We start from the raw sequence: 24,255 nt of genomic DNA, 5'->3' as shown, positions 1-24,255 counted from the left end.
CATAGCAGCCAGCAAGGCCACTGCTACTGGGCTGAGTTCAAGGAGATCCTCCCTGGGGAGTGTCTGAAATATCTACATTCTACTCTATTCTGCTTGTGGCAGCTCCACCCCATGAGCACTGGCAGTGGCCAACACAGCAGGGCTCATGAGGCTCACAGCTAGGCCTGTGCCCCACCTCCTCACACACCAGACACCCCGACACAGATCTGGACTCAGAGTCACGAGAGTGCCCCCAAGCCAGCAGGGGACAGAGGAGAACCAGGGACAACTCACAAGCCTCATGGAAGATGCCATCCAACCCCCCAGTAGTTTCAGGCAGGCACAGACCTGTTCTGGGTGGGACCCCCAGCCTGACCACTCTGTGGGGTGCTATGTAGTGAAGCGGGAGACAGCACAGCCAGGACCCCTCACCCCAGGACTAGACCCAGATCCTGAAGACCAGACTGAGAGCTGTTGTGCGCTCACCAGACTACATGTGTGACCCCAGGATGGACTGTGGGTGAGAGCAGATCCGAGAACATGTCGGACTCCATGGGATGCCAGCAGGCAAGGCTGGACCAGTGACCCAGCAAATGTGTGCTCAGCACTACACTTTGGTGCCCACCACGTAGTGAGTTCTAGAATGGAGATCACAGAGCTTCCCTTCAGGGGCTAGAGTAAGTTAGTATCTGGCTTCCTGGTCGTTGCTGTATTCTGCTTAATAAAACTTTATAAAAGCAGGTATGGGCCATGCATAGGCCATTTTCTGCATGTGCTAATGTGTTTCCAATCAAGTGTATCAAAGGGAAAAAAGTGAGACTCTAGGGCTGGAGAGAGCAAGGCCCTGTGCTTTGCATGTGACACTACCAGGGAGGCAGCATGACGGGGTCTCACTGAATGGAAAAGTCCTGGAGTGGTGGGACTGTGAGTGTGGCCCTCCAGTTCCTCAAAAAATAAATAAATACTGAGGAATAATAATAATAATAGTAAAGGGAGCTTAGCAAATGGTAAGCATAAAACTACAGTAACTTGCAGCTTTGGTACATGAACAAACAAACTGACAGAAAGAGACCAAGTGTTCAAATGCATATTCATATCCAGCCTACCAAGACGGCATTCACTCCCGACAGGGAATGGACTGCCCCTAAATGTTCTTGGGACAGTTAAGTATGCTAAAGGAAAACAATGGGCACCTACTGTAATCTTTGCAGTAAAATAAATTCCATTTGACTTTATTTTAAATTGCACAGTAAGGGATTATTACCTTAAGATAATAAAACTCCATAAGTCGGGGGGAATGTATATAAGTAGTTTAAAACAGCAAACAAAAAAACAACACGAGAAGAGTCAGCAGCACGTTAGCACAGGCCTGTTTTCTGTGATGAAAAGTACAGGACAGGGCTGGGCGGTAGCACAGCGGGTTAAGTGCACATGACACAAAGCGCAGGGACCGGCGTAAGGATCCCTGTTCGAGCCCCTGGCTCCCCACCTGCAGGGGGCTCGCTTCACAAGTGGTGAAGCAGGTCTGCAGGTGTCTATCTCTCCTCCTCTATCTTCCCCTCCTCTCTTGATTTCTTTCTATTCTATCCAACAACGACAGCAATTAACAATAATAACGATAACAAGGGCAACAAAAGGGGGAAAAATAGCCTCCAGGAGCAGTGGATTTGTAGTACAGGCACTGAGCCCCCTGGATAACCCTGGAGCCCCCCCCCCCAAGAAAAAGAAAATAGAAAAAAGTACAGGACAACAGAAACAAGAAAACTAGACGATTAGATACATATACATAAGTAAGAAGACACCTCCTCACCCACAAGATGACAGACTTGACCACATGGGAGAGGGTGGGGGGTTGGGCCACTGGCGGCCAGGAAGACAGGGTGTCGCCACCTGTAACAAGCAGGCTCCAACAGGAGTAAGACATTAAACAGACTCCAGCCCGCTCCATAGCCAGTGAGTGGTGAGTGGCTGGGCAGTAACAGTGAGGGTCAGCCCTACATTCACGCAGGGCTCCTCCAGATGAGGCTCAGAACCCCACAAATCTTACAGAACTCTCGCAGGCAGCTGTTGCACCCCCAAAACTGACCTGGACCACTGTGGGCTGCCAGGCACCACCACCTTCCTGCCTGTCACAGCCTGCAGCGCACAGAGTGGCTTCTCCAGTGTAAGAGGACATTTCTTACAGGCAGCCTGGGACAGGGTGCAGTGGATAAAGTGGCAGCCTCACGGGTGTGAGGTCCTGAGTTCCATCCCCCACATGGCATGTGCCAGAGTGATGCTCTGGTTCTTTCTCCCTTCCTCTCTCATGAATGAACAAGGAAGTGAATCTTTTGAGGAAAAAAAAATCAGCCATGAAACACATCTGCTCATACAACACACGTCACACGTGCAGTTTAGCTTCTCCTGGGCTGACATTTCATTCAGAGACAGGGAGAGGCACCACAGCACTGTACTCCTCCCTGGCACTCAGTGCTGGGGCTCAAAACTGACATGCCTGACTCAGCTATCTCTTGGGCTCCCAAGCAAACTATTAAACTGTGAAAGCACACGACACCGACACCGCAGAGATTTCCACATTGAATACTCAGAACGTTGTGTTAGGTATGGTAGTTTCTACAATTTTCTTCTTCTTTTTTAATTGCCACCAGTGTCATCTCTATGTCTCAGTGCCAGCACTACAAACCCACCAGTCCCAGGGGCCTTTTTTGTTCCATTCTATTTTTTATTGGCTAGGATAGAGTACTGGGGGGGGGGGGTGATAAGGAGAAAGAAACACCTGCATACCTGATTCACTGCTTGTGTTACCCCTGCAGGTGCTCAAACTCGAGTCCTTATGCATGGTAACCGGTACCCTCAACCACCTGGTTTTTATCTTTCCAGTAAACCAAAAAATACAAAACAAAAAAAAAACCTCACAGACTAGTGTGTGCCTCACAGTGCAGCTGTGGAGGTGTGTGTGGGTGTCCTGCCACTAGCCACATAGCAGGAATGTGCTAGAAAGCCTTCCTAGAAAAAGCTAGTAGGTGGGGGCCAGGCAGTGATGCACATGGTTAAGTGTATACACTACCATGAGCAAGGACCTGGGTTCGAGCCTCCACACCCCCACCTGCAGGGGGGAAGCTTCATAAGTGGTGAAGCAGGTCAGCAGGTGCCTTTCTTTCTCCCTCTCTCCCCTCCCCTCAAATTCTCTGCCATATCAAACAAAATAGAAGGGGAAAAAAGGCCATCAGGAGCAGTGGGCTTGTAGTGCCGGTACCAAGCCCCAGCAGGAACATCACCTCGGCAATGTTCTCACTCTGCCGTGTGCTCAACCCAGGTTTGATCCCAGCTCCCACCACACTGGGAGGGCAGTGGCATTGTGGAGACTCTCTCCTTGTCTAAAACTGTTGACCAGGAGTAGTGAAGCCCCAAATACTACAACAACAAGAACAAAAGGCAAGAAATTGCAACAACAGAGTTATATTTTAAGAGATAAAGACAGTTTATGAGAAAAACAGAGAATGTAATGTCTGGTGCATTTGTTTTTAAAAGTCAGCACACACCCCACAATGCTGCTCCAACAGTGGGTGGCAGGTGGGACCGCTGCCCCTTCCTGGCCAGGCTGCCCCCTGCTCAGCCTGTCCTGGGGGCCAGGGCCAGGTCACATTTCAGCGTGAGAAGGAGCCCCTCAACAGAACCCATGTCCTCTGCAGAACTGAGTCTAACGCACACAGAATCTGGCCTCCGGACTCTCCACCCTGGCTCAGCCTATTGGTGGAAGGCGCTCTCTCCAGATGGCCCTAGAGCACCCACAGGGGCCCTTCCTCAGGCAGCTGCCCTGCTTGGCCTCCTCAGCAGAGTGCAGGGGGCATGGTCTCCAGTCTGGTGCCCCGCCCTGTGATACCCCCAACACCCCCCCCAGGGTGCCTGGACCACCCTGCAAACTACAATTAAAGGCTCTGAGTAGATCCAACCAAGCCCAAAGGGGCTGTCTCCCAAGTGAAAGCAGCCACCAGCCAGGCTGGCTATGCCCCCAAGCCGCCTCCATGGGGGTGCAGCCCTGCTGAAAACAGGCTTGGGGCAGGGGCCACTGTCACCTCAACCCCGGTCATACAGACCTGCAGCCGGGAGGCTGTGGAGTAAGGCTGTGCACACATGGCCCTGAGCTCATCCCATGGCACTGCAGAAAAGTCCGCATGAAAGTGGTGGATGGAGAGAAGCTGACAGGTACTGAAGCTTTTCTGGGAGGCCCAGAATGGACATGTTACACCTGTCATGCCACTGCCAGAGGCTGGGGGCCGACTACAAGGGCTGGGTAGGGAGCGCGTCCAACGTGATTCTGGCTGGGACCCCCAGGACCTGCTCAGCCTTCATTCAGACCTTTCCCAGGGGGCCTGGCAGCCGCTCACATCTGCCCAGAGATGCTAGGGCCTGCTGCACCCCCACAGCTGGGCCGGAGGTGGCCAGACAGACCTCAGCCTGTGCACCTCCTCACACCCCAGACACGTAGCCTGACAGTAAGCGGGAAGGGGGTCCTCAGGCCAGGAGACCCAAACATAAAGCCTGGAGCTGCAGTGGGCTTTCAAGCAGAAGTGAGGCTAAGCCCACAAAGTGAGGCAGGGGTACTGTGCCCTGATTTTGGGGGTCATTGGGGGTTCATTTGTCACTGTCCCAAGGGGGTCAGAGGCCATATTCTCCCACTCAGCCTCAGGGTTCCCTGTCACCCCACACTCACCAGCTTCACGCAGATAATGAAGGGTGGCTGTGCAGCCCGGAAGTGCAGGATGGGGACGTGGGGCTTGGGCCTCTCCTGAGGAAGATGGGGCATGTGAGAGGGCCGCCTGCACCCCAGGGCTCAGAGGGACACAGGTACAGGGTCACTGTCTAGGGTGGGAGTCTGGGAACTGGGAGGCCCTCGTCTGGGAGGCCCTGGGGGGGAGGCATGGGCTCTGGGGGAGTGCAGGGATCTGGGGGCCCCAAGGAGCTGGTGGCCTGGGGGGATAGAGGCCCAAGGGAGTTGGGGGTCCCTGGTCTAGGGTCCCAGGGGAGCTGGGGGGCTCTAGTTTAGGGTCCCTGAGGGAAGCAGAGTCTGGATGTCCCTGCAGAACAATCTCCCTGGGATGGGAGTCAGAGGTCCCAAGTGGCCAAGGATGGGGAGGGGGTTCCAGGGCAACACACCTGAGCATCCTCATAGCAGTAAAAGCCCTTGTTGATTTTGTTCTTGTCCACGTCACAGAAGGCAGCCACCTGGGGAGGACACGGGGTTCTAGTTTGAGCACCAGAGCATGCTGGTGGGGGCGGGGGTGTGTGTGTGAGGAGTGGGGGGCCCCACCTTGCGCCGTGCCCCAGCGCTCAGGCTGCGGTAGAGCCGGCGGCCCTGCTTGCCCGCGTTCCAGATGGTGAAGGCCGCCCAGCCGGGCAGGACCCGCTCCTCCAGGAAGCTGACACGGTGACTCCAGATGGTGGCCCTGTAGAGACAGGGATGTGATGGCAGCCCTAGACATCCCTCCCCACCTCACCATGGCAGGCAGGCAGTCCCCCACATCCTTGTTCCCTGGGCCGTCTCAGAATTGAGAAAAGGAAGCAGAGACACGTGGCCACACTGTCAGCTCACCCCAAGCCCCGGGTGACAGGGACACCTGGATTCACCCCACCCATGAGCTCAGGCCTGGGAGCTGGGACACTGAGCTGAGGCTACGTGGTCATAGTGCTGACCATGCACGAGCGGAAGGCCTGGCCCAGCCCCAGGGCAGACCTGGGGGACCAGGCCAGTGTCCCCCAGCCCAACCACAGGAGGCTACAGAGCCCAAGCCAGGAGCATGTGAGACTTACACAGGCTTCTTATACGGCACTGTCCATCAGATGCACCAAGGGCCAGGCCTGAAGCCCGCCTCTGGCCGGGAGGTAGAGGAGGTGTTTCTGCAGGTGTTCCTGGGGCAAAGCTGACCCGTGTGGTGTCCAGAGTGCTTAGCACAGGAGGGGCCACACCACTTGGGCAAATCTACCCCTGGTGTGCCCCCCCAACAACCTGATGAGCCCCCTGTGTCCACCTCCCAAGGGACAATATGGAGGCCATCCGTCTGGGTAGGTTCTGACTAAGATTCCCCTGCCTGCCCACCTCCCTTGATACAGTCCTGCGGGGGGGGGAGGGGGGTGCCGGGCCTCCCAGCAGAGGATTACATGTCCCACTCCACCACCACACTCTCCAAGTGAAACGGCTCCCAAAGTCCACACAAGGTGAGCTGTGCAAACTGCCGGGAAGTGAACTCAGGTAGGGGGCCCCTGTGAAGCCCCTCAACAGGCAACAGAAAAACCCCTGGGGTGGGGGTGGGGTGGGGTGGGGGTGGGAGGCACAGCTTGCAGGGCCAGCAAGCTTGACCTTGAGGCTGCACGAAGGTTGGAGATGGCGGCCTCCATCATCAATATCATTATTACTATTATCAGGATTATTATGGAGCTGGTCTTGTACGTGTCTGATTTTACCACTGCCAGGCTGACCTGTCATTCAGATAGGCTGAGGGAAGGAGATCGACCACAGCCCGAGCTTCCCCCTGTGCTTTGTGACCTCTGTATGGTGCTGAGGTTTGAGCTGCCTTCCCTGCTCTGCATGGTAGTTTGAAAAGGGACAGACACACACGGGCAAATATTCAAAGATATGCTGGCTCCCCTGCGGGGACGGATGAAGCCTGGGGTGACAAGAGGGTGGGCAGTGCTGCATTTTAAATGACATACTCCCGTGCACAAGGACCTGGGTTCAAGCCCCTGAACACCCTCGGAAGCACCTGACAGGGGAGGCTTCGAACAGTGGTGCACAGTTGTGAGTCTTCCCCCTGTCAGTTTTTCCCACTCTGTTAGTAACTAAGGTCCACTGGGACCAGTGGAATCACACCAGTGCAAAGTCCTGGTGAAGAAACGGAGCCTTGTTCCTCTGTACCTCTTGGAAGCCCACAGCTTCTCCCAGGAGGCTCTCAGGTGAGCAAAGTGCTGGGGGAGGGGGCTGAAAGCACAAAGGCCTCAGTGGGGAGGCTGGGGGGGGGGGTTTCCAGGGGATTCAGATCTTGAGGTGCCAGGGGCTGTAATTAAAGCTCGCCTTGCTGTGAGGTTCTGCCACTCAAAGACTTTAATCCCAAGCAGAAACTGCCATGAGATCACTCCTGTGTGGTGGGTGGCACTCTCGGCAGTGGCATGTGAAGCAGGAAGAGCTGGACAAGAAAGACTTCTGCTGGGCATCGGGCCAAGGATGTGAGGGGGAGTGGTGGGGCTGCTCTGGCTCACAGCCTGGTCCCTGCACTGGGGGGTGTTGAGGGGGCTGGGGCTGTAACTGCTGCATAGAAACTCCTCGAATTTCAGGTACCAGCCTGGGCTAGGGGGACACTGAGGACCTTAGGGTGGGGACAGAAGAGAAACCTGCTGCCCACGGTGGGTGGAAGCTTCTAGGTAGCCCAGCCTGCCCAGCTCTGTGGAAGGTGTGTGCCCAGCCCAAGTGAGCCTCTCCCCCACACAGCTAACCCCACTTGTAGATCTGGACAGAAGGATTATTTTCATGGGAAACACTAACTGCATCATTTATAAAATTTAACAGAGCCCTGCCCCCCCCCACCTGTAGGGGGAGCTTCTCAAGCTGTAAAGCTGTAAAGCAGATCTCTCCCTCTCTATCTCCCCCTCCTCCCTCAACTTCTCTCTGTCCTATCCAATAAAATGGAAAAAAATGGCCTTTAGTAGCAGTGGATTCGTAGTGCCAACACCGAGCCCCAGCAATAATACTGGAAGCAAAAAAATTTTTTTAATAAAATAGCAGGAGCCATTGAGCTAGCACAGTGGTTCTGCAAAAGACTCTCATATCTGAGGCACTGAGGTCCCAGGTTCAATACCCCAGCATCACCGTCAGCCAGAGCTAAGCCGGGATCTGGTCTCTATCTCTCATTAAAATAATAATTTAAGAAAAATTTAAAAGAATACTAGTTGCATATAAATCTCCAGTAGACATTACTGGGTCAGAGAAATAGCTCACTATGTAGGGTGCCTGCCTTGCCATTCACACACCCAGCTTTGGGCCCCTGTACCACATGGGAGGTGCTAGGGCATTGGGAGAAGCTCCTGTATTATGGTACTGTCTCTCCATCTAGCTAAATAACAAAGTGGCCGAGAGATGGCGAGACCTGGCTGTGCGGACACAGGCTTTGCCAGAGAGTAGGTGCCCTGGTGCGCGTGCGCACACACACGCCCCACCCCCGCCACCCTGAACGTGGAATGTGGAGTCTACATACTCGAGCACGGAGTGCGTGGCCGCCAGCGGGTGGTAGCGGTAGAGCAGGAGGCTCTGGTCCACACGCTGGACGCCACCGCCCTTCCTGAGGTGCTGGTAGAAGAACAGTAGGTCCTCCGGCACACCCTGCGGACAGAGGCTGGCGCTCAGGCCTGGAGCTGCGGGGCCGGGTGGGGCGAGCCAGGCCCGCAAGACAGTTGGGGAGGCGGACCCCACCGGGGTCCCTGCCCTCCGGCTGGGCCTGCCGTCCAAGGCCTCTGTCCTCTGACAGGACGCACGGGGCTGGCTCCCCCCTCCCCCTTGCACCTCCTGAAACACAACAGTGAAGGTGAAGGGCTGAGAGTCTGGGCTCACCCCCACACGAAGGGCCGACCTGGAGGTGCTGCTGGGGACGCGGCCCAGGAGGCTGCTGAGCCCTGGTCTCATGATGTGCAGGGAGTCCTGAGCAGGGAAGATCCTGTGGCCCTGCGCGGCCCTTCTACACACATTGGGGACATGCAGGCCCTTGTGAAAGGCCAGGCCAGGATGGCTGAGATTCTCATCTGGCATGAGTGTGGCCCCCAAAGGGCAGGGGGGAGAAGCAGAGGCAGCAGCCCAGGCCACCCAGAAGCAGTTGAACCCGGCCTGGTGTGGGCAGGGCCTGAGTGGCATCCTGTGGCCTGGGTAGGGTAAAGGAAAGTGGGGAGACCTTCTGGGGGACACCTGAGACTCAGGCACCACATCTACAAGTCAGTGGGCTTGTTTTGGGCTCAGAGGACTCCCACGAAGAGGATGCCAGAGCCTCCAGGCCTTGGGGTGCCCTCATCCCATGCTTACCTGTCCCCCCTCATCAAAGGGGCCCACATGGGTGAACCAGGCCCGGGAGCAGAACCAGGTGGGCATGATGACGGTGGGGCCATGGGAGGTGAACACCTAGGAGCAAGGACAGGCAGTCAGCAGGAAGAGCTTAGGAGACCCCCCCCACACACACCCAGGAAGAGCCCCAGGGCCCGCTCTCCGCAGGTACAGGGTGCAGGGGCTTCAGCTTCCCAGGCTGAGCTCACTGGCTGTTTAGTGAGGAGACAGAAGTGCCTCTGCTTGCTTCCAGTTTATTCTCTTTGATTTACCAGAGCCCTTCTCTAGCTCTGGCTGACGATGGTACTGGGGGTTGAACCTGGGACCTTTGCTGCCTCAGGTATGAAAATCTTTTGCAGAATCACGATGATACCTCCCAGGCCTGCCTATTTTTTATCAGCAGTAAATTTCTATATACAAATTTTTTAATCTGGCTTATTTTCTTCATTTTTTATAGAGATAGAAACTGAGAGGAAGGGGGGGGTTGAAAGACACCTGTAGCACTGCCTCGCCACTCATGAAGCTTTCCCCCCGCAGGGTCTTGAACCCAGGTCCTTGTGCATTGTAGCATGTGCACTCAACCAGCTGCGGCCCTCTGTGCACAAAATTTTGAAAGGAACCCGGTGGTGGTGCACCTGGTAGAACATATGTCACCACTCACAAGGACCAGGGTTCAATCTCCAGGCCCCTCACCTGTGGGCAGTGAAGCAGTGTTACAGGTATCTCCTTTCTGTCTCATTCTCTATCAAAGGAAAATGGAAACACAAAAACAAACATGTTCCTTCAATTGGCATAAGAAAAATAAAAGGAAACAGCATTAAAAGGAAACATAAAACATGATTAGACAACTTGGCTGCAATAGACAAATGCTAGAAAGACATACACTAAAAAAAAGGGCTCAAGAAAAATAAAAGCTCAGATCTATGGGAGAGCAAGGAAAAGCAGACTGGAACAACCACACCAACAGGCAAAGAGACAAAACTTCCCCTGGAAAAAGTCTAGGGCCAGATGGCTTCAAGGCAAATCCAGCAAAGCCCTGAAGCCTTAACACCACCCTTTACAAGCACGAGGGGTAAGTGGAGGGGACTCGCCTCAGGTTGCTGTGTGAGTTGGCACCATTCCGGCCCACGTTGCGTCAGATCACCACAAGAAATGAGATAGCAGACCTGACTGTGTTCAAAAGGTATCTAACTAGATACCACAAGCAGTCCACATCACAGAGGAAGGATTCTATACCAGATCGGGGAGATTTACCCAAATATTTAATATGTTGGGTTATTGAAATAATCATGGTGCGTTTTTCTTTTTTATATTATTATTATTATTATTACCATCACCATCCTTTTGCCTTCAGGGTATCTCTGGGGCTCAGTGCTGGCACTATGAATCCACTGCTCCTGCTCCTGGCAGCCATTTTTTCCTTTTTTTTATTGGATGGGAGAGAAATTGAGAGGGGAGAGAGAGAGAGAGATACCTGTAGCTCTGCTTCACCACTTGTGAAGTGCCACCTCCCCCCCACCAAAAGTAGGGAGCCAGGGCCTCAAACCCAGATCCTTGCTCGGGTCCTTGCACTTAGTACTATTGTGATTAACTAGGTGTGCCACCTCCTGGGCCCAGATATAATTAAAAAATTTTTTTTTCAATATTTATTTATTCCCTTTTGTTGCCCTTTTTGTTTTATTGTTGTAGTAATTATTATTCATGTCCTTGTTGTTGGACAGGACAGAGAGGAATGGAGAGAGGAGGGGGAGAGAAAGACACCTGCAGACCTGTTTCACTGCTTGTGAAGCAACTCCCCTGCAGGTGGGGAGCCAGGGGCTCGAACTAGGATCTTTACACCGGTCCTTGCACTGGTCCACTGCACTACCACCTGACTGCCCAGACATAATTTTTATATGCAAAAATGCATGACTTTCCCAACAGTTCTTTACCATAAATATGAAAGCATGTATTCCATGGCTAACAATAACAGAGGTAGCACACCAGAGTCTCATGCCTGAGGCCCCAGAAGTCACAGGCTAAGTCCCACCATATGCCTGAGCTGAGCAGTGCTCTTGTCTCTCTCATGAAAGGAAAATCTTTTAAGAATCTATAGAGCAGGGAATTTTCTTATTTATTGTTGGACAGAGACAGATACCTGCAGGTCTGCTTAACCACTTGTGAAGTTTCCCCTTTGCAGGTGGGGCCTAGGGACCTGAACCCAGGTCCTTGTACACTGTAGTATGTGTGCTTAACTGGGTGTGCCATCACCTGGCCCCAGTACCATATCTTTCTAATCAAATATTTACTACCTAGGCCTAGACACCCTCCTCTTCTCCCCAACCTCACATCCCTCAGTCAATATCTATCCAACTTACTACACAAAAGAATATTCTTTTTTTTTTTTTTTTTTTTTTTTGCCTCCAGGGTTATCGCTGGGGCTCAGTGCCTGCACTATGAGTCCACTGCTCCTGGAGACCATTTTCCCCATTCTGTTGCCCTTGTTGTAGTTTTTATTGTTGTCATAGCTGTTGTTGTTGGATAGAACAGAGAGAAATCGAAAGAGGAGGGGAGAAAGATAGACACCTGCAGACCTGCTTCACCGCTAGCGAAGCAATCCCCCTGCAGGTGGAAAGCTGGGGCTCAAACCAGGATCCTTACACAGTAAGATATAATTCTTAATCTCTTCTGACAGCATCAGCATTACTGTCACCCCTGCCAATCTATAGAAGAAACACTGCACAACTGGCCTAGAGATACACTGGGAAAAATATGCATCAACTAAAGGACAATTATTATCCCTATGACTACCTTTATTAGAATCATCAAACAAGTAAATGCACTAAAACTCAAAGTTAACTTAGACCCCACTGAATCCTAGGTGTGTTCTCCCCCCCCCCAAAAAAAAACAGCCTAATAACAGTTTGGATACAATAATACTCAATGCTTTAACAGCTGGGAGAAAATCTAATCTTGTCAGATAAAGAAGGGACTACATGAGCTGAGTATGGAGCAGCAAGAGAACTGGCTCACTACCCCTATCACAGGGGTCCTGGTCAAGGGATGCTAGGATTTCTCTGTTGTTAAAATTCGGATGGCTCTTGCTGGGCGGGTTTAGCTTCACGGGCGGGTAACAGAGACGCGGAGACAACGGCTGGGCAGGGAAGCTGTATTTCTTTATTCAGGAACAACGATTCATAAACTAAGACAAACTAATCACCAAACAGAACTCTGCTGTCTCTTTGCGGCGGCACAAGCACTCTCTCTTACTCTGGAACTCAGGAACTCTCTCCAACTCTGTCACTCTGGAACTCTTGAACTCTCGTACTCGGGAACCCTCTGAAACTCTCGCACTCTGGAACTCAGGAACCCTCTCTCGGGGTTCCTTGGGGCGGGGCCAAGCGGGCCTGCGAAATTAACTGGACTGATCCAATTCTCTTGGCGGGGGAGGGCTAGAACAAACCAATGTAAAGCATACGACATTTCTCCATAGAGAAATATGGGGCTAGACCTCTAGTAGATCCCTCTCCCCACCGTCACTGGTCACTTCCATCAGGAATATCATCAAAAGTCCTCTTGTCAATAAGGGCAACAAAAGGGAATAAATAAATTTAAAAAAGAAAAAAAGTCCTCTTGTGGGCCCCTCCAGGACCTTGCCCTCAGTGCAGAGCAGCAATGGTAGGGACTCTGTCATTCTCTAAAGTGAGTGTGGGTTATCCTACTCTGCCACTAGAGGAAGACAGGTTTTGAAATAAGTGCAGCCTTGAACGTTCTTAGCTGTGACCATGAACTGCAGTAGAAACAATTAAATTTCATCTAAAAGTACAAGAATCATACACTGACAATTACCAAATATGTGGCCCAGGAGGTGGCGCTGTGATGTTTGGTTCTCTCCCCATCGACCCATTAAAGAATAATCTTCTCTAAAAAGATAAAATTATCAACCATTCTTTAAAGGAGCTAAAGGACTCAGTAAATGGAAGGAAATCCTGTATTCACGGACTGGAACATTAAATGTTAAGATGGCCATACCCCACAGCTGATCCACAAATTCAACTGAGTAACTACATATACATCCCAGCTGCTTTTCTTTTTAAGAAAACAGTAAATTGACCATAAACTGGAAAGAGAAAGGCGCTGGCTAACACACCTTTACAGATTTCAAAGTCAGCTGCTCCAAGTCTCAGGGCACAGTGATCTAGATGCCAGGCACTGTCAGGAGAGGGAGTGGGTGCCAGGGATCCTGTCCTGAGCAGATTGGGAGCCACCAGGCCTGCAGGCCAGGAGTCTCGGGGTCTGGCACTGCCAAGGCAACCGAAGGCTGGACTTAAAATGCAACTAACTGGGAGTTGGGTGGTAGTGCAGCGGGTTAAGTGCAGGTGGTGCAAAGCACAAGGACCTGCGTAAGGATCCCTGGCTCCCCACCTGCAGGGGAGTCACTTCACAAGTGGTGAAGCAGGTCTGTAGGTGTCTTATCTTTCTCTCCCACCCCCTGCCTTATGATGAGAGTGCCCAGCTCAGGGATGTAAGCACACAGAATCATATCAGCAGGTCCCAGAAATGAATCACCTCTCTGATGTGACCAGTTAAAATGCATTTTCAGGTAAGCAACCTGCTACTCACAGGTGTACCCTCAGAATGTTCCAGAACAGAACTAGGGTTCCAGAGAGGGCCACAGGTTTCCAGAATGTACCCCAAATGTGTTCAACTGCCAGGCTTCTCCAGGAGCACTTGAGCAGGGCAGCCAGTCCAGGACAGCATGTGGGAGGAGGGGGGAATGCTCCCGCAACACAGCACACAGAAGGGGGTCCAGCTCAGGATAGAGTCCTGCAACGGGGGGGGGGGGGGGGGGGGCAAGAGCAGGGCCAAACCACAGCACAGGCTCAGCCAATCAGACCCTGGCATGGTGCACTCTGTGCCAATCAGCGCCAGGACAGGCAACTGACCCAACCACCTACCAGCATGTGAGACCAAGTGAGGGGCAGCCCCACCTCACACCTGCCCCCCTGGCCCAGAGCCTGCAGAAAGGCCTCCCACAGGGGTCCATCCAGATGTGGGGAGCTGAGGGAAGAACCCAAGTGGGTTACAACTCCAAGGCAGGACCCATCGAAGTGTAGACGGAACCAAGTAGGGTGCGATCACTGCAGATAGACTACAGGGTAGTCTACTACCACCACTTGGGTAGCTGAGGAGGGGGCAGCCCCACACCGCGAGGGTGGAGTGGCAGGCCGTCTCTGTCTGGGTCAGCATCCCCTCTGGGGTAAAGTCCTCCTCACTGCTGGCTCACTGCGGCTGCTGCCCCAAGGGGCCTCCTCTGCTTGGGGTCCAGAATATTCCAGAACACAGCCAAAGTTCTGGTAGCTGGCCTGTAGGGTGGGCCTGAGAGGGCTATTTGGGAGGAGTTGGGGTGCTGGTGCAGCCTCACCTCTGGTCATCAGGCCACTAGCCCCTTGACTGTGTGGCTGGCCCCATGGGCCAGCAGGGTGAAGCAGGCCCACTCTGGGCACAGCTGGAGACCGGCCTTCAGGCCATGTGCACCTGAGGAGGGGCAGTGGGCACAGTAGGAAGTCGACTTCCCAACACCCCAAACTTACAACTCAGAGAAGCCAACCAAACACAACCAGCTGAGACCAGGGGATGCAGAAGAAGCTCAGACACCTGTGGTGCTGACCTGCAGCTGGAGGGAGAGCAGGTGAGCCTCTGCCCTACATGGGAGATGCTATGGCACTAGGCCAAGCTCCAGTGTTGTGGTGGCTCTACCTGAATGAAAAGCGGGCCCAATCACGCGAGCCCCACAGAGAAGAATGGCTCGCCTGAACCCACTCAGTCCACCGCCTGTGCCCACTCAGCAGAGCCAGCCCCTCGGTGCAGATGGCTTGTTAGGAGACAGTGGGCGGGTAGCAGAAAAGTGGGGCAGGTGGACTGACCGGCACTAGCAGGCAGAGGCTGGGGTCAGCTGGGCCCCTCCAGGGCTGGAGAGGAGGGGAGAGGGAGGACCCCCAGAGCTCAGAGCATCTTTCACTGCCATTGGGACTCCCCACCAACTCCCAATAAAGACCCCACACCAGAGGGTGTGAGAGTGGGGGGGGGGGCGCAGAGGTGACGAAGTCCTTTTTGGTCCCAGGGCCCCAAGAGCCCCAGGGCTGGGAAAAGGGCTCTGAGCATGGATATACAGCATGAAGACTGGGGCCTGTGTCCACATGCTGGTCTACAGTTCCTCCCTCCTGCAGGCCCTGGCAGCCAACACACAGGTTTTCTGGAAGTTCTGTCAAACAGGTGCCCTCAGGCAGCCTCTCACCTCACAGAGCATCACCAACATGAACAGGCTACAGAGGCTGGCCAGTGTTATCCATCAGCCCTTCTGCCCATGCCAGCCCATCATTGAAAGGCACGGGGTCCAGGGCAGCCTCTTCTGCCATCTGGGACCCCCCAGGCAGAGAGTGGGATGAACACATGCTTTGAGAGGCCCCTGTGTGGGGTGGAGGTGGATGCCAGATGCAGTCTCTCCCAAATGAACTGAGTAATCGCACTGTGTCACTCAGAGCTTCTATGATCCGGGACCCTCACCTGAGAGGTGAGAGGACTCAGGACACCTCCATCCCTGGATACTAGAGCCCTAAAACTTAACGTGCTAAACCAGAGAATGTCAGGAAACACTGCAAACAGTCAGTCAGAACTGATGTGAAAGCAAAGTGGCCTCTGACTCATACAACCCCATGAATATGCAGTCACCCCACGCAGGCAGGCCCAAGGCCAAGATACCTTGTCTGGGCTCTGTAGACAGACCTGAGGGAGGACAGGGGTGGGGCTGACCTGCTTCTCTGGAACTGCTGCCCTGGTCTGTCTCCTGGCAGCAAGGAAGGGGCTTGGAACAGGGCTAGAGGACACTGGTCTGCCCACATGACACCCCATCTCAGTGCCAGTGTCCTGCAGGGAAAGGTCCCAGGACCACACTCAGAGGTGACGGGGTCTGGCATCCCTGCAGTGCTGGTAGCTGGGCTGGTTTCTGGTCTGCCAGCTCCTGGCCCACACCCAGGGTAGCAGAGGGTGGCCACAGCTGCTAGTGGGGGTATCGTTGGGGGAGGGCACAGTTGGACAATGCCCTGGGAAACAGGACAGAGTTTCCCAGGTGGTGGGGCCTGGGAGCATCACCGCCCCCTCCCTCTGCTATCCTTGGTTCTCTACAGACAGTGGGTGCCCCTCACTTGCTGTTCCCCTCAGCACCATACATGACCCAGGTGCCACTTCTGGGTCCAGCCTGCGCTCTGCTCTGACCACGGGGCCCAGCATGACTTTCTTATCTGGGGCCTCAGGACTAACCCCAGAGGCCAGCCTCAGCCACCCACTCGGGGGGCTCTGGGCCCTATCTGAGACCCCACTTCAAGGCCCAATCGCACCAGGAGGCCCTGCAGCCTTCACACCTCCAGAGATGGGGTTCTGCTCTGGCATGTCTACAGGGGTGACTGTACATCCCCCCAATCCTGGTCTCCTGCCCCCGAGGTGGTGGGTCCTCCAGCCCCCACCTGCCTCTTGCTGCCTCTCTCAGAGTCTGGGGGCTTCCTCTTGGGGGCACAGGAATCTCATCTCTAGATTTATCTTCCCTGCTTCCCTTGGGGGGGGGGGAGAGAGGGGAGGGGAAGCTCCACCTCCATGGGCAACTGGGGGGACTCCATGGATGGTGAAGTGGTGCTCTGATATCTCTCTCTCTCTCTCTCACTGGGCCAGAGAGGCAGCTCAGCAGTACCACACATGCACAAGGCTTCAGTCCCAGTCACTGCAAAGGAGAATGAATGAATGTTTGCATTAAATTATTAATGGTTTTACTGGATTTCTGGTTGGAGAGAGAACAGAGGAAACCAAGAGCCAGAGGCAGCTCCCTGTGTCCCTGTGTCCCTGTGGTGGCTGGCTCTGCACCTGTATGCTGGGGAGTCAAAAGGACCCTGGGGAGAGTGAGGTCTGGGCAGAGAGACCAGAAGCTGTGTACACCCCTGGAGCCCAGATCAGGGCAAACTCTGCCCGAGTGGCAGAGACATTATCCTGCCACCTAGCCTACACAGAGGCTCGTGCCAGACTGCACAGGGCTGTGGGCTGTGGGGTTTAGGGCTGCTTCCCAGCCATCTCCCAGAGCCTCACACTGTCTGTCTCACTGACACCCCCGTCCTAGTAAAACAAGACAGAACAGCTTCCAAAGTCTTTTGTAATGCTCTAGGATGAACAAAGAAAGAGGCCCTGGGCCCCACCCGCCACTCCTGGGGAGCTCCAGGGGTGCAGGGAAGCCCTGGGGGCCTGGCAGGCCTGGGGGGACATGCTGCTCTTTGCTCTCACCTCTGTCCCATGACCTGGTGCCGCCCCTGATCAAGAGTTCAAGAGATGAGTCTCCTCGCCCACATCTGGGGACTCCTCTGACTCCCCAGTGTACAGGTGCAGAGCCAGCCACCCGCAGGGGGCAGGACGTGGGGACACGGGGGCTTCCTCTGGCTCTTGATTTCCTCTGTTCTCTCCAACCAGAAATCCAGCAAAACTACTAAATAATTAAATACAACCCTCCTTCCCTTCCTTCTCTTTCGTAGTGACTGTCACTGAAGCCAGAGCTTCGTGTCTGTTTGGTACTGCTGAGCTTCTTCCCTGGCCCAATGAGGGAGGGAGGGAGGAAGGGAGGGAAGGAGAGGGAGAGGGAAAGGGAGAGAGAGAGAGAGAGAGGGAGGCACCAGAGCACCACTTCACCAACCATGGAGTTCCCCTGCTTGCCCACAGTGCTCCCATATGATCACACACAGGGCCTCTGCATGCTCAGGCTACTTATACACACACACACACACACACACACACACACACACACACACACACAGAGAGAGAGAGAGAGAGAGAGAGAGAGAGAGAGACTTAGGAGTACAACAGCTATGTGGGGTTGCTCAGAGCCAAAAAAGAGTCAGGGTTATGGGGTGGAAGATATGGGGTTCAGAGTATCTGGGATTCTGCAATTCCACTCTAGGGTGGAACCCAGAGAACTGGAAAAAGGGTCTATGAAAGTCAGTGCAGGTAAAAGGAAGATATATAGAGAGACAAACCAAATATAGCATGGGCAGTATATGCATACAATGGAATATTATTCAGGCATGAAAAGGAAATCTGATGCGTTATCCGTGACGATGTGGACACAGTCTGAAAACATTATGCTACATGAAATAAGTTAAACCCAAGGGAAATACTATGTAACTCCACTTACATGAAATGGCAAATGCACAGACACAGAGGCCAATCACAGGTTAGTGGGAGCCAGGAAGGGGGACTCAAGGCCTCCATGCTTAGTGGGGACAGTTCCTATCAGGGACTGGACAAGCCCAGGAGGGTGGCACAACACTGATTCCACACTAAACTGCTTGATGGAAAAAGCTGTGAATTTTGATGTCTATTTTACCACAATAGAAAATGCTCAAAAGAAAACACTAAGTAGAACTTGGACTGGAGTTGGTATACTACACCAAAGTAAAAGACTCTGGGGTGGGTGGGTGGGTGAGTTCAGGTCCTGGAACAGGATGGCAGAGGACCTAGTGGGGGTTGTATTGTGTGGAAAAATGAGAAATGTTATGCATGTACCAACTATTGTATTTACTGTCGACTATGAAACATTAATCCCCAAATAAAGAAAATTTTTTTAAATGTTCAAAAGACAAAAAAGGTACAGAAACAGAAAGATAAAGGGATGTGGCAACTCTGGAGGCTGTAAAGGGCAGGAATCATTTCTCCCTGGGAGCCTCCAGAGGAACCAGCCCTGCAGATGTCTAGGGTACAGCCCAGGGAGCCCCAGGCCCAGCTTCTGAGCCCCACAGTGAGTTAGTTCATGTGTGGCCAGAGTCGGGCTCTGTGTCTGTGCCACTTAGCCACACACAGCAGGCCCTCGAGGATAGACCTTTGGACAAGCCTGCAGTGATAGAGAGGGAGGTTGGATCAGCTGGCATCACGTTAGGACCAGGGATGGGATGGACGGCGTGTGACAGCATCTGAAGACGCATGTGGCTGCATGACAGGACAGCTGGCCAAAGGGACACCTTCCAGGCTCCAACAGGTCAACCAGCTCTGGAGCCAACTGGAGGGAGGTATCGGTGATAAGTGAGAAAACCGATGCTTTGGTTGCTTGTGTTTGAAATTAGCTAACAGCCCTCCCCAATCCCCGTCTCTTGTGGCTTTGATGTCTGCTTCCTCCCACCTCCTTCTTTCTCCTCCCTCCCTTCCTTTCTTCCTTCTTCTTTTTCGTATTCCCAGTTTCTCTCTTTATTTCAACTACAGCCCAGTTCTGCCCAGTTCTGGTTTAAGTAGTTTAAGTAGGATTGAGCCTCAAAGCCTCAGACAAGAAAAGACAGATCATTCCTGCCCAAGAAACTTGAACTTCTTCGAACCTAAAGGAAGGCTGCAAAGGCACACAATGTTCCCTCACCTTCTCAGCCTGGAGCTAGGAGGATTGCACAGCATGCGAGGGCCCAACAGAGGGCGCTCCGGCCGAGGATGTGGAGGACTGGCTGAGCAGATGGGAGGGCCATGCCACATCCCTGGACACAGAGCACCTGGCCAGCAGTCCTTACTGGAGAAGGCACCAAATCCCAGTAGAAGGGCAGGCCAGGCCAGAGCCCCCTAGTCTGGCCGTAATCTCTCTCCACACAGGTGATACTGTCAGGTGGAGAGATATCCCCAGGAGAACCCATGCTTGTATTTTATAATTTATTAATGAGGGGGGGGGGGAGGGAGAGGGAGAGGGAGAGGAAGGGAGGGAGAGAGAGAAAGAGAGAGAGAGAGAGAGAGAGACAGAGACAGAGACAGAACCAAAGCATCACTCTGGCACATGCAGAGCTAGGGACCGATCTCGGGACCTCATGCTTGACAGTCTGGCCCTCCAGCCACTGAGCCACCTCCTGGGCTAATGTGATTTCTATTTTTTCTTTTTTGCCACCAGGGTTATTGCTGGGGCTTGGTGCCTGCATTGTGAATCCACTGTTCTCAGCAAACTTTTTTTTTTCCCTTTTCGAATTTTTTTATTAGATGGACAGAGAGAAATTGAGAGAGATGGGGAAGATAGACACCTGCAGACCTGGTTCACTGCTCGTGAAACAAGCTCCCCCCCCGCAGGTGGAAAGCTGGGGGCTTGAACCTGGGTCCCGGCACTTGGTAATTTTTCTGTTTAACCAGGTGCACCACCACCCCTTTCTATTATTCCTTCACATGACCTGTCTCCTCACTCTCCTCTTCTCCACTTCTCCTCTGGCCTGAAGTAGCACCAACTAAGAAGGGCTCTAAGTGTGACAGTTATGGGGGTGCTGCTGTCCAGGTGCCGGAGTTTGCTGTGGACTCAGCCCTGGTTTGGCTAAGGCAGGAGGTGTGCTTCCAGAACACAAGCCCGTGCAGCTCTGAACGCCAAACCCCAGGCCTTGGGGTGTCGGAAACAGAAAGGCAAAGTCACAGCCTTGCTACCAGCTGCTCACGACAATGAGTGCTCATAAATCCCTTAGGTGACTTTAAAAAGGGCAAAAGTGAGGGCTACAGACTTAAAGATCATATATATACATATATAATCTATAAGAAACAAGTCCTTGAGTTAAGGAAAGAAACAGGGGTTGGGGAGATAGCTCAGTGCACTAGAGCACAGTACTTGCATTCCTAAGGCCCAGCTTCAATCCCCAGAACCACTACGTGTCAGAGCTAAGTGGTACTCGGTCTTTCTCTCATAAAAAGACCAGACCAGAACAGAAAGCTTAAATAAAAAGGCATACTAATTTAAAAAAAGAAGAAAGAAAGAATGGATAAATGAAAATAAGGCATTTAGTGAAATTTATGAGCCTCATTAGCTGTATCTTGCCAGGAAGTGATACGTCTTCCTCTGGAGAAACAGAGCAAAGTTTATGTGACTCAATCCCAGATGCCTGTGGTTTGTTGTCCTTATTTCTAAATTCAAATTTGTGGAAGACTATCTTTAAATAGATAACAAATTTTCCAGTATCCCGGCATTTTAACACCCACATAGTAACAAGAATAAGCTGGGATGAGAAATGCAAAATTTATAGTGTCTGGATGTAGTATTGGGATAGGCTTTAATAACAAGCTTCCTTTCAAGGGCCAGAGGTGGCACACAGAGTCAAGTGCACACAGTACCAGGCACAAGGACCTGGATTCAGGCCCCTCCTCCTCACCTGCAAGGAGGAAGCTTCATGAGTGGTGAAGCAGGTCTGCAGGTATCTCTAACTGTCTCTCTCCCTCTCTATCTTCCCCTCCACTCTCAATTTCTCTCTTCACTCTATCAAATAAAATAGAAACAAAACAAAAAAAAAAAAAAAGGAAAAATGGCCACCAGGAGTGGTGGATTCATCATGCCAGCACTGAGCCTCTGATAATCCTGGTGGCAAAAAAAAAAAAAATCAACTTCCTTTCTCAGTGGGTGAATGACTCCCTTTCTGACAAGGTGCTAGTTGAGAAGGGTCTGTAACCAAATACTGCTTTGTGACGTGCCCTTCCAATGAGAAAATGAAGGATGTCCATCTGTTTGAAACTGCACAAGGCTTATATTTTGTGAGTGCTAATTGGTTAGAATTCATAGGGATGTGGAGTAGGCACTTTAATGGAGAGACACTGAGGTAAATGTGCTTGTGATGGGTAGTGGGTCTCATGAGCCAAGTCTGGGCCATGCCCACGTGGGAGGGCACAAGTGGGAGCTTCTGGGTGATAGGCTGGTTCCCACAGGGTGGGGGGGGGCAGTCCATACTATCTTCCAGAGTGACCAGAATGACCCTGAGTTAGTTATGCTCAGTATCTTCACCTGGTCTGTCTACAGAGGGGCAGGTGCTAGAATGAACCCCTGTTCAAAGGCGGTGCAGGCAATTCAGAGTCCCAGGTCCAGTCCCCACTCTGTATGGATGGGTTAGAACCTGGGGAGTCAGGCGGTAGCGCAGCGGGTGAAGCGCAGGTGGCGTAAAGCACAAGGACCAGTGTAAGGATCCCGGTTTGAGCCCCCGACTCCCCACCTGCAGGAGAGTCGCTTCACAGGTGGTGAAGCAGATCTGCAGGTGTCTATCTTTCTCTCCCCCTCTGTCTTCCCCTTCTCTCTCCATTTCTCTCTGTCCTATCCAACAACGATGACATCAATAACAACAGTAATAACTACAACAATAAAAAAGGCACAAAGGGAATAAATAAATATTTTTTTAAAAAGATAATTAAAAAAAGAGGAAGATGGTGGACTGAGAAGCTGCTAGCAGCATGAGCTCTGATCACATCTTCTGGAAACGGTAAGATTTTCTGCCTTTAGTAGGCCAGTCAATAAGGGGTCCTAGCGGTGACACCAAGGAGGTGACTATAACTTAATTTGGGTTAAGAATTAGAGTAGAGGTGGCGCGGACTAGCGGGCGGGCTGCTCCAGACTTCCCAGGCTGCGGCAGGCAAGGCGGGTGCGCCGGGCACTGTTCTCCGCCCGGGAAGGCGGCTCCTCCGCTGGTTGCAGAGCGCTGCTGGGCTGCCGGCAGAGGACCGGGAGGGAGCACTGTAGCTCGGGGGCTTTCTCTCGGGAGTCTCCGGGGACCACCGCGACCCTGAGGGTGGATCCGAGGACATCCTTGAGTACAGCTCTCATTGGATCAAAAGGACTTGGAGCTAGTTTTCATCTTTGAGAAATCCTTTAAAAAAGCTTCGGGGGGGGGGTTTCCCAGAAGATGGCAGACTGAGAAGCTGCTAGTGGCTGAGCTCTGACCACATCTCCTGGAAACGGTAGGATTTTCTGCCTTTAGCAGGCCAGCCAATTAGGGGTCCTAGCGGTGACACCAAGGAGGTGACTATAACTTAATTTGGGTTAAGAATTAGAGAAGGGGAAAAAAAATTTTTTTTCTTCCTTTTAATTTTCAAGCATACCTCCTTCCCAGCCCCCCCCCATAACCAGTCCTTTTCTTTACCAAATTCCCTGTCCCACCAGGGAGTATCATTAATTCTAAGTCTATACCCTTCTGAAACCTCTAGCCTTTTTTCTTTCTAAGTAGCCAACCCCCCCACCTCACCCCGCATAGCTAATTAAATAATTAAAAATAAATACATTTAAAAAAAACCCTTTCCTTTCACTGCCCTTTTATGACTGTTCTTTTTCTTATCTTTTTCTTTTTCTCTCTCTCTCTTTTTTTTTCTTTTTCTCATTCTTGTCATCCCTTCTTCCTTAATCCTACAGCTTCCAAAGTCACAGCCCCCAGCCCCCACACCAACAAACAGTGTGCTTTTTTGAATTCACTGATACACATTTGGGAATTTCCTTTCACTGCTCTTTAATTACAGCTTTTTCTTATCTTTTCCCTTTTATCTCTCTTGTCTCTCTCTCTCTTTTTAATCTTGTCATACACTTCTTCCTTCTTATTTGCCTTTCTGAATTTGTGAATTATTTTGGGGAAGAAATCTGACTCAGAGTGGACTCTCTATGTGTGTATCTCTGCTCTAGTTCCCTTTCCCCTCTTGTTACCCCTAGAATATACAGTGGATAGTAGATTTGCATAACTGTCTGTTCTTGCTATCCTTTCTTTCTTTTCTCTTTCTTCACTGGGATTTGGTTACTATTTTTTCAGGGACTGGAAAAGTTGTTTGGCTAACTGGTAACGATTAAAGTACTTCAATACTTGCTTCAGTTGCTACTGTAATTCCTGAGGTTGGTGAGTGCAATTGTCATAAAAGTGTTTAGTACAGTGTTACTTGTACTCAAGACACAACAACTGAGGAACAACAGAGCATAAAAAAAAGAAACAAATAAAAAATATGGGTAGATCAAAAACAAATAAAACTGCTACTCCAATGAATGAAGACAAGAGTCCAGAAGAAACTACAAATCAGCCAGAAGTAACAATAGATAAGAAAAGTATGCAAGCAATAATAAACTTATTAATCACAGAAATGAAAACAACATTGGAGGAAAGGAATGGCAGTATTAGGGAAACAACAGTTGAGACCCCAAGGAAAATACTGATTATCTTGAGGCAATTAGAGAACTGAAAGCTGAAATAGCTGTAATGAAGAAAGAAGCTGAGGCAAGGGAAAGCAGACTAACAGAAGCAGAAAACAGAATTAGTCAGACAGAGGATGAGCTAGAGAAAACGAAGAGGTGAAAGAGCTTAAAAAGAGATTGAGAGACACTGAAAACAACAACAGAGACATATGGGATGATCTCAAAAGAAGTAACATTCGTATAATTGGCCTGCCAGAGGAAG

General features: G+C 51.8%; 1 protein-coding gene across 5 annotated transcripts in view; it reads right to left on the bottom strand.

Moving 5' to 3' along the window:
* Nucleotides 1-24,255, bottom strand: part of B3GNTL1 (UDP-GlcNAc:betaGal beta-1,3-N-acetylglucosaminyltransferase like 1) — a 75,446-nt gene that overhangs the window by 2,466 nt on the left and 48,725 nt on the right. For 4 of the 5 annotated variants that reach the window (XM_060171684.1, XM_060171687.1, XM_060171686.1 and 1 more), the window contains 6 exons: nucleotides 9,041-9,136; nucleotides 8,226-8,350; nucleotides 5,291-5,426; nucleotides 5,137-5,205; nucleotides 4,694-4,768; nucleotides 3,258-3,393 (listed from right to left, as the gene is read on the bottom strand). In XM_060171684.1, the coding sequence (XP_060027667.1) occupies nucleotides 3,271-3,393; nucleotides 4,694-4,768; nucleotides 5,137-5,205; nucleotides 5,291-5,426; nucleotides 8,226-8,350; nucleotides 9,041-9,136 (624 nt within the window). In that variant the 3' untranslated portion in view covers nucleotides 3,258-3,270. The remainder of the gene's footprint in view (nucleotides 1-3,257; nucleotides 3,394-4,693; nucleotides 4,769-5,136; nucleotides 5,206-5,290; nucleotides 5,427-8,225; nucleotides 8,351-9,040; nucleotides 9,137-24,255) is intronic. The other variant, XM_060171685.1, reaches the window with a different exon arrangement.

Source organism: Erinaceus europaeus, chromosome 14 (assembly GCF_950295315.1).
Source record: "Erinaceus europaeus chromosome 14, mEriEur2.1, whole genome shotgun sequence".
In the NCBI taxonomy this organism is placed as follows: Eukaryota; Metazoa; Chordata; class Mammalia; order Eulipotyphla; family Erinaceidae; genus Erinaceus; species Erinaceus europaeus.
This window is presented reverse-complemented; position numbering and strand designations above follow the sequence as displayed.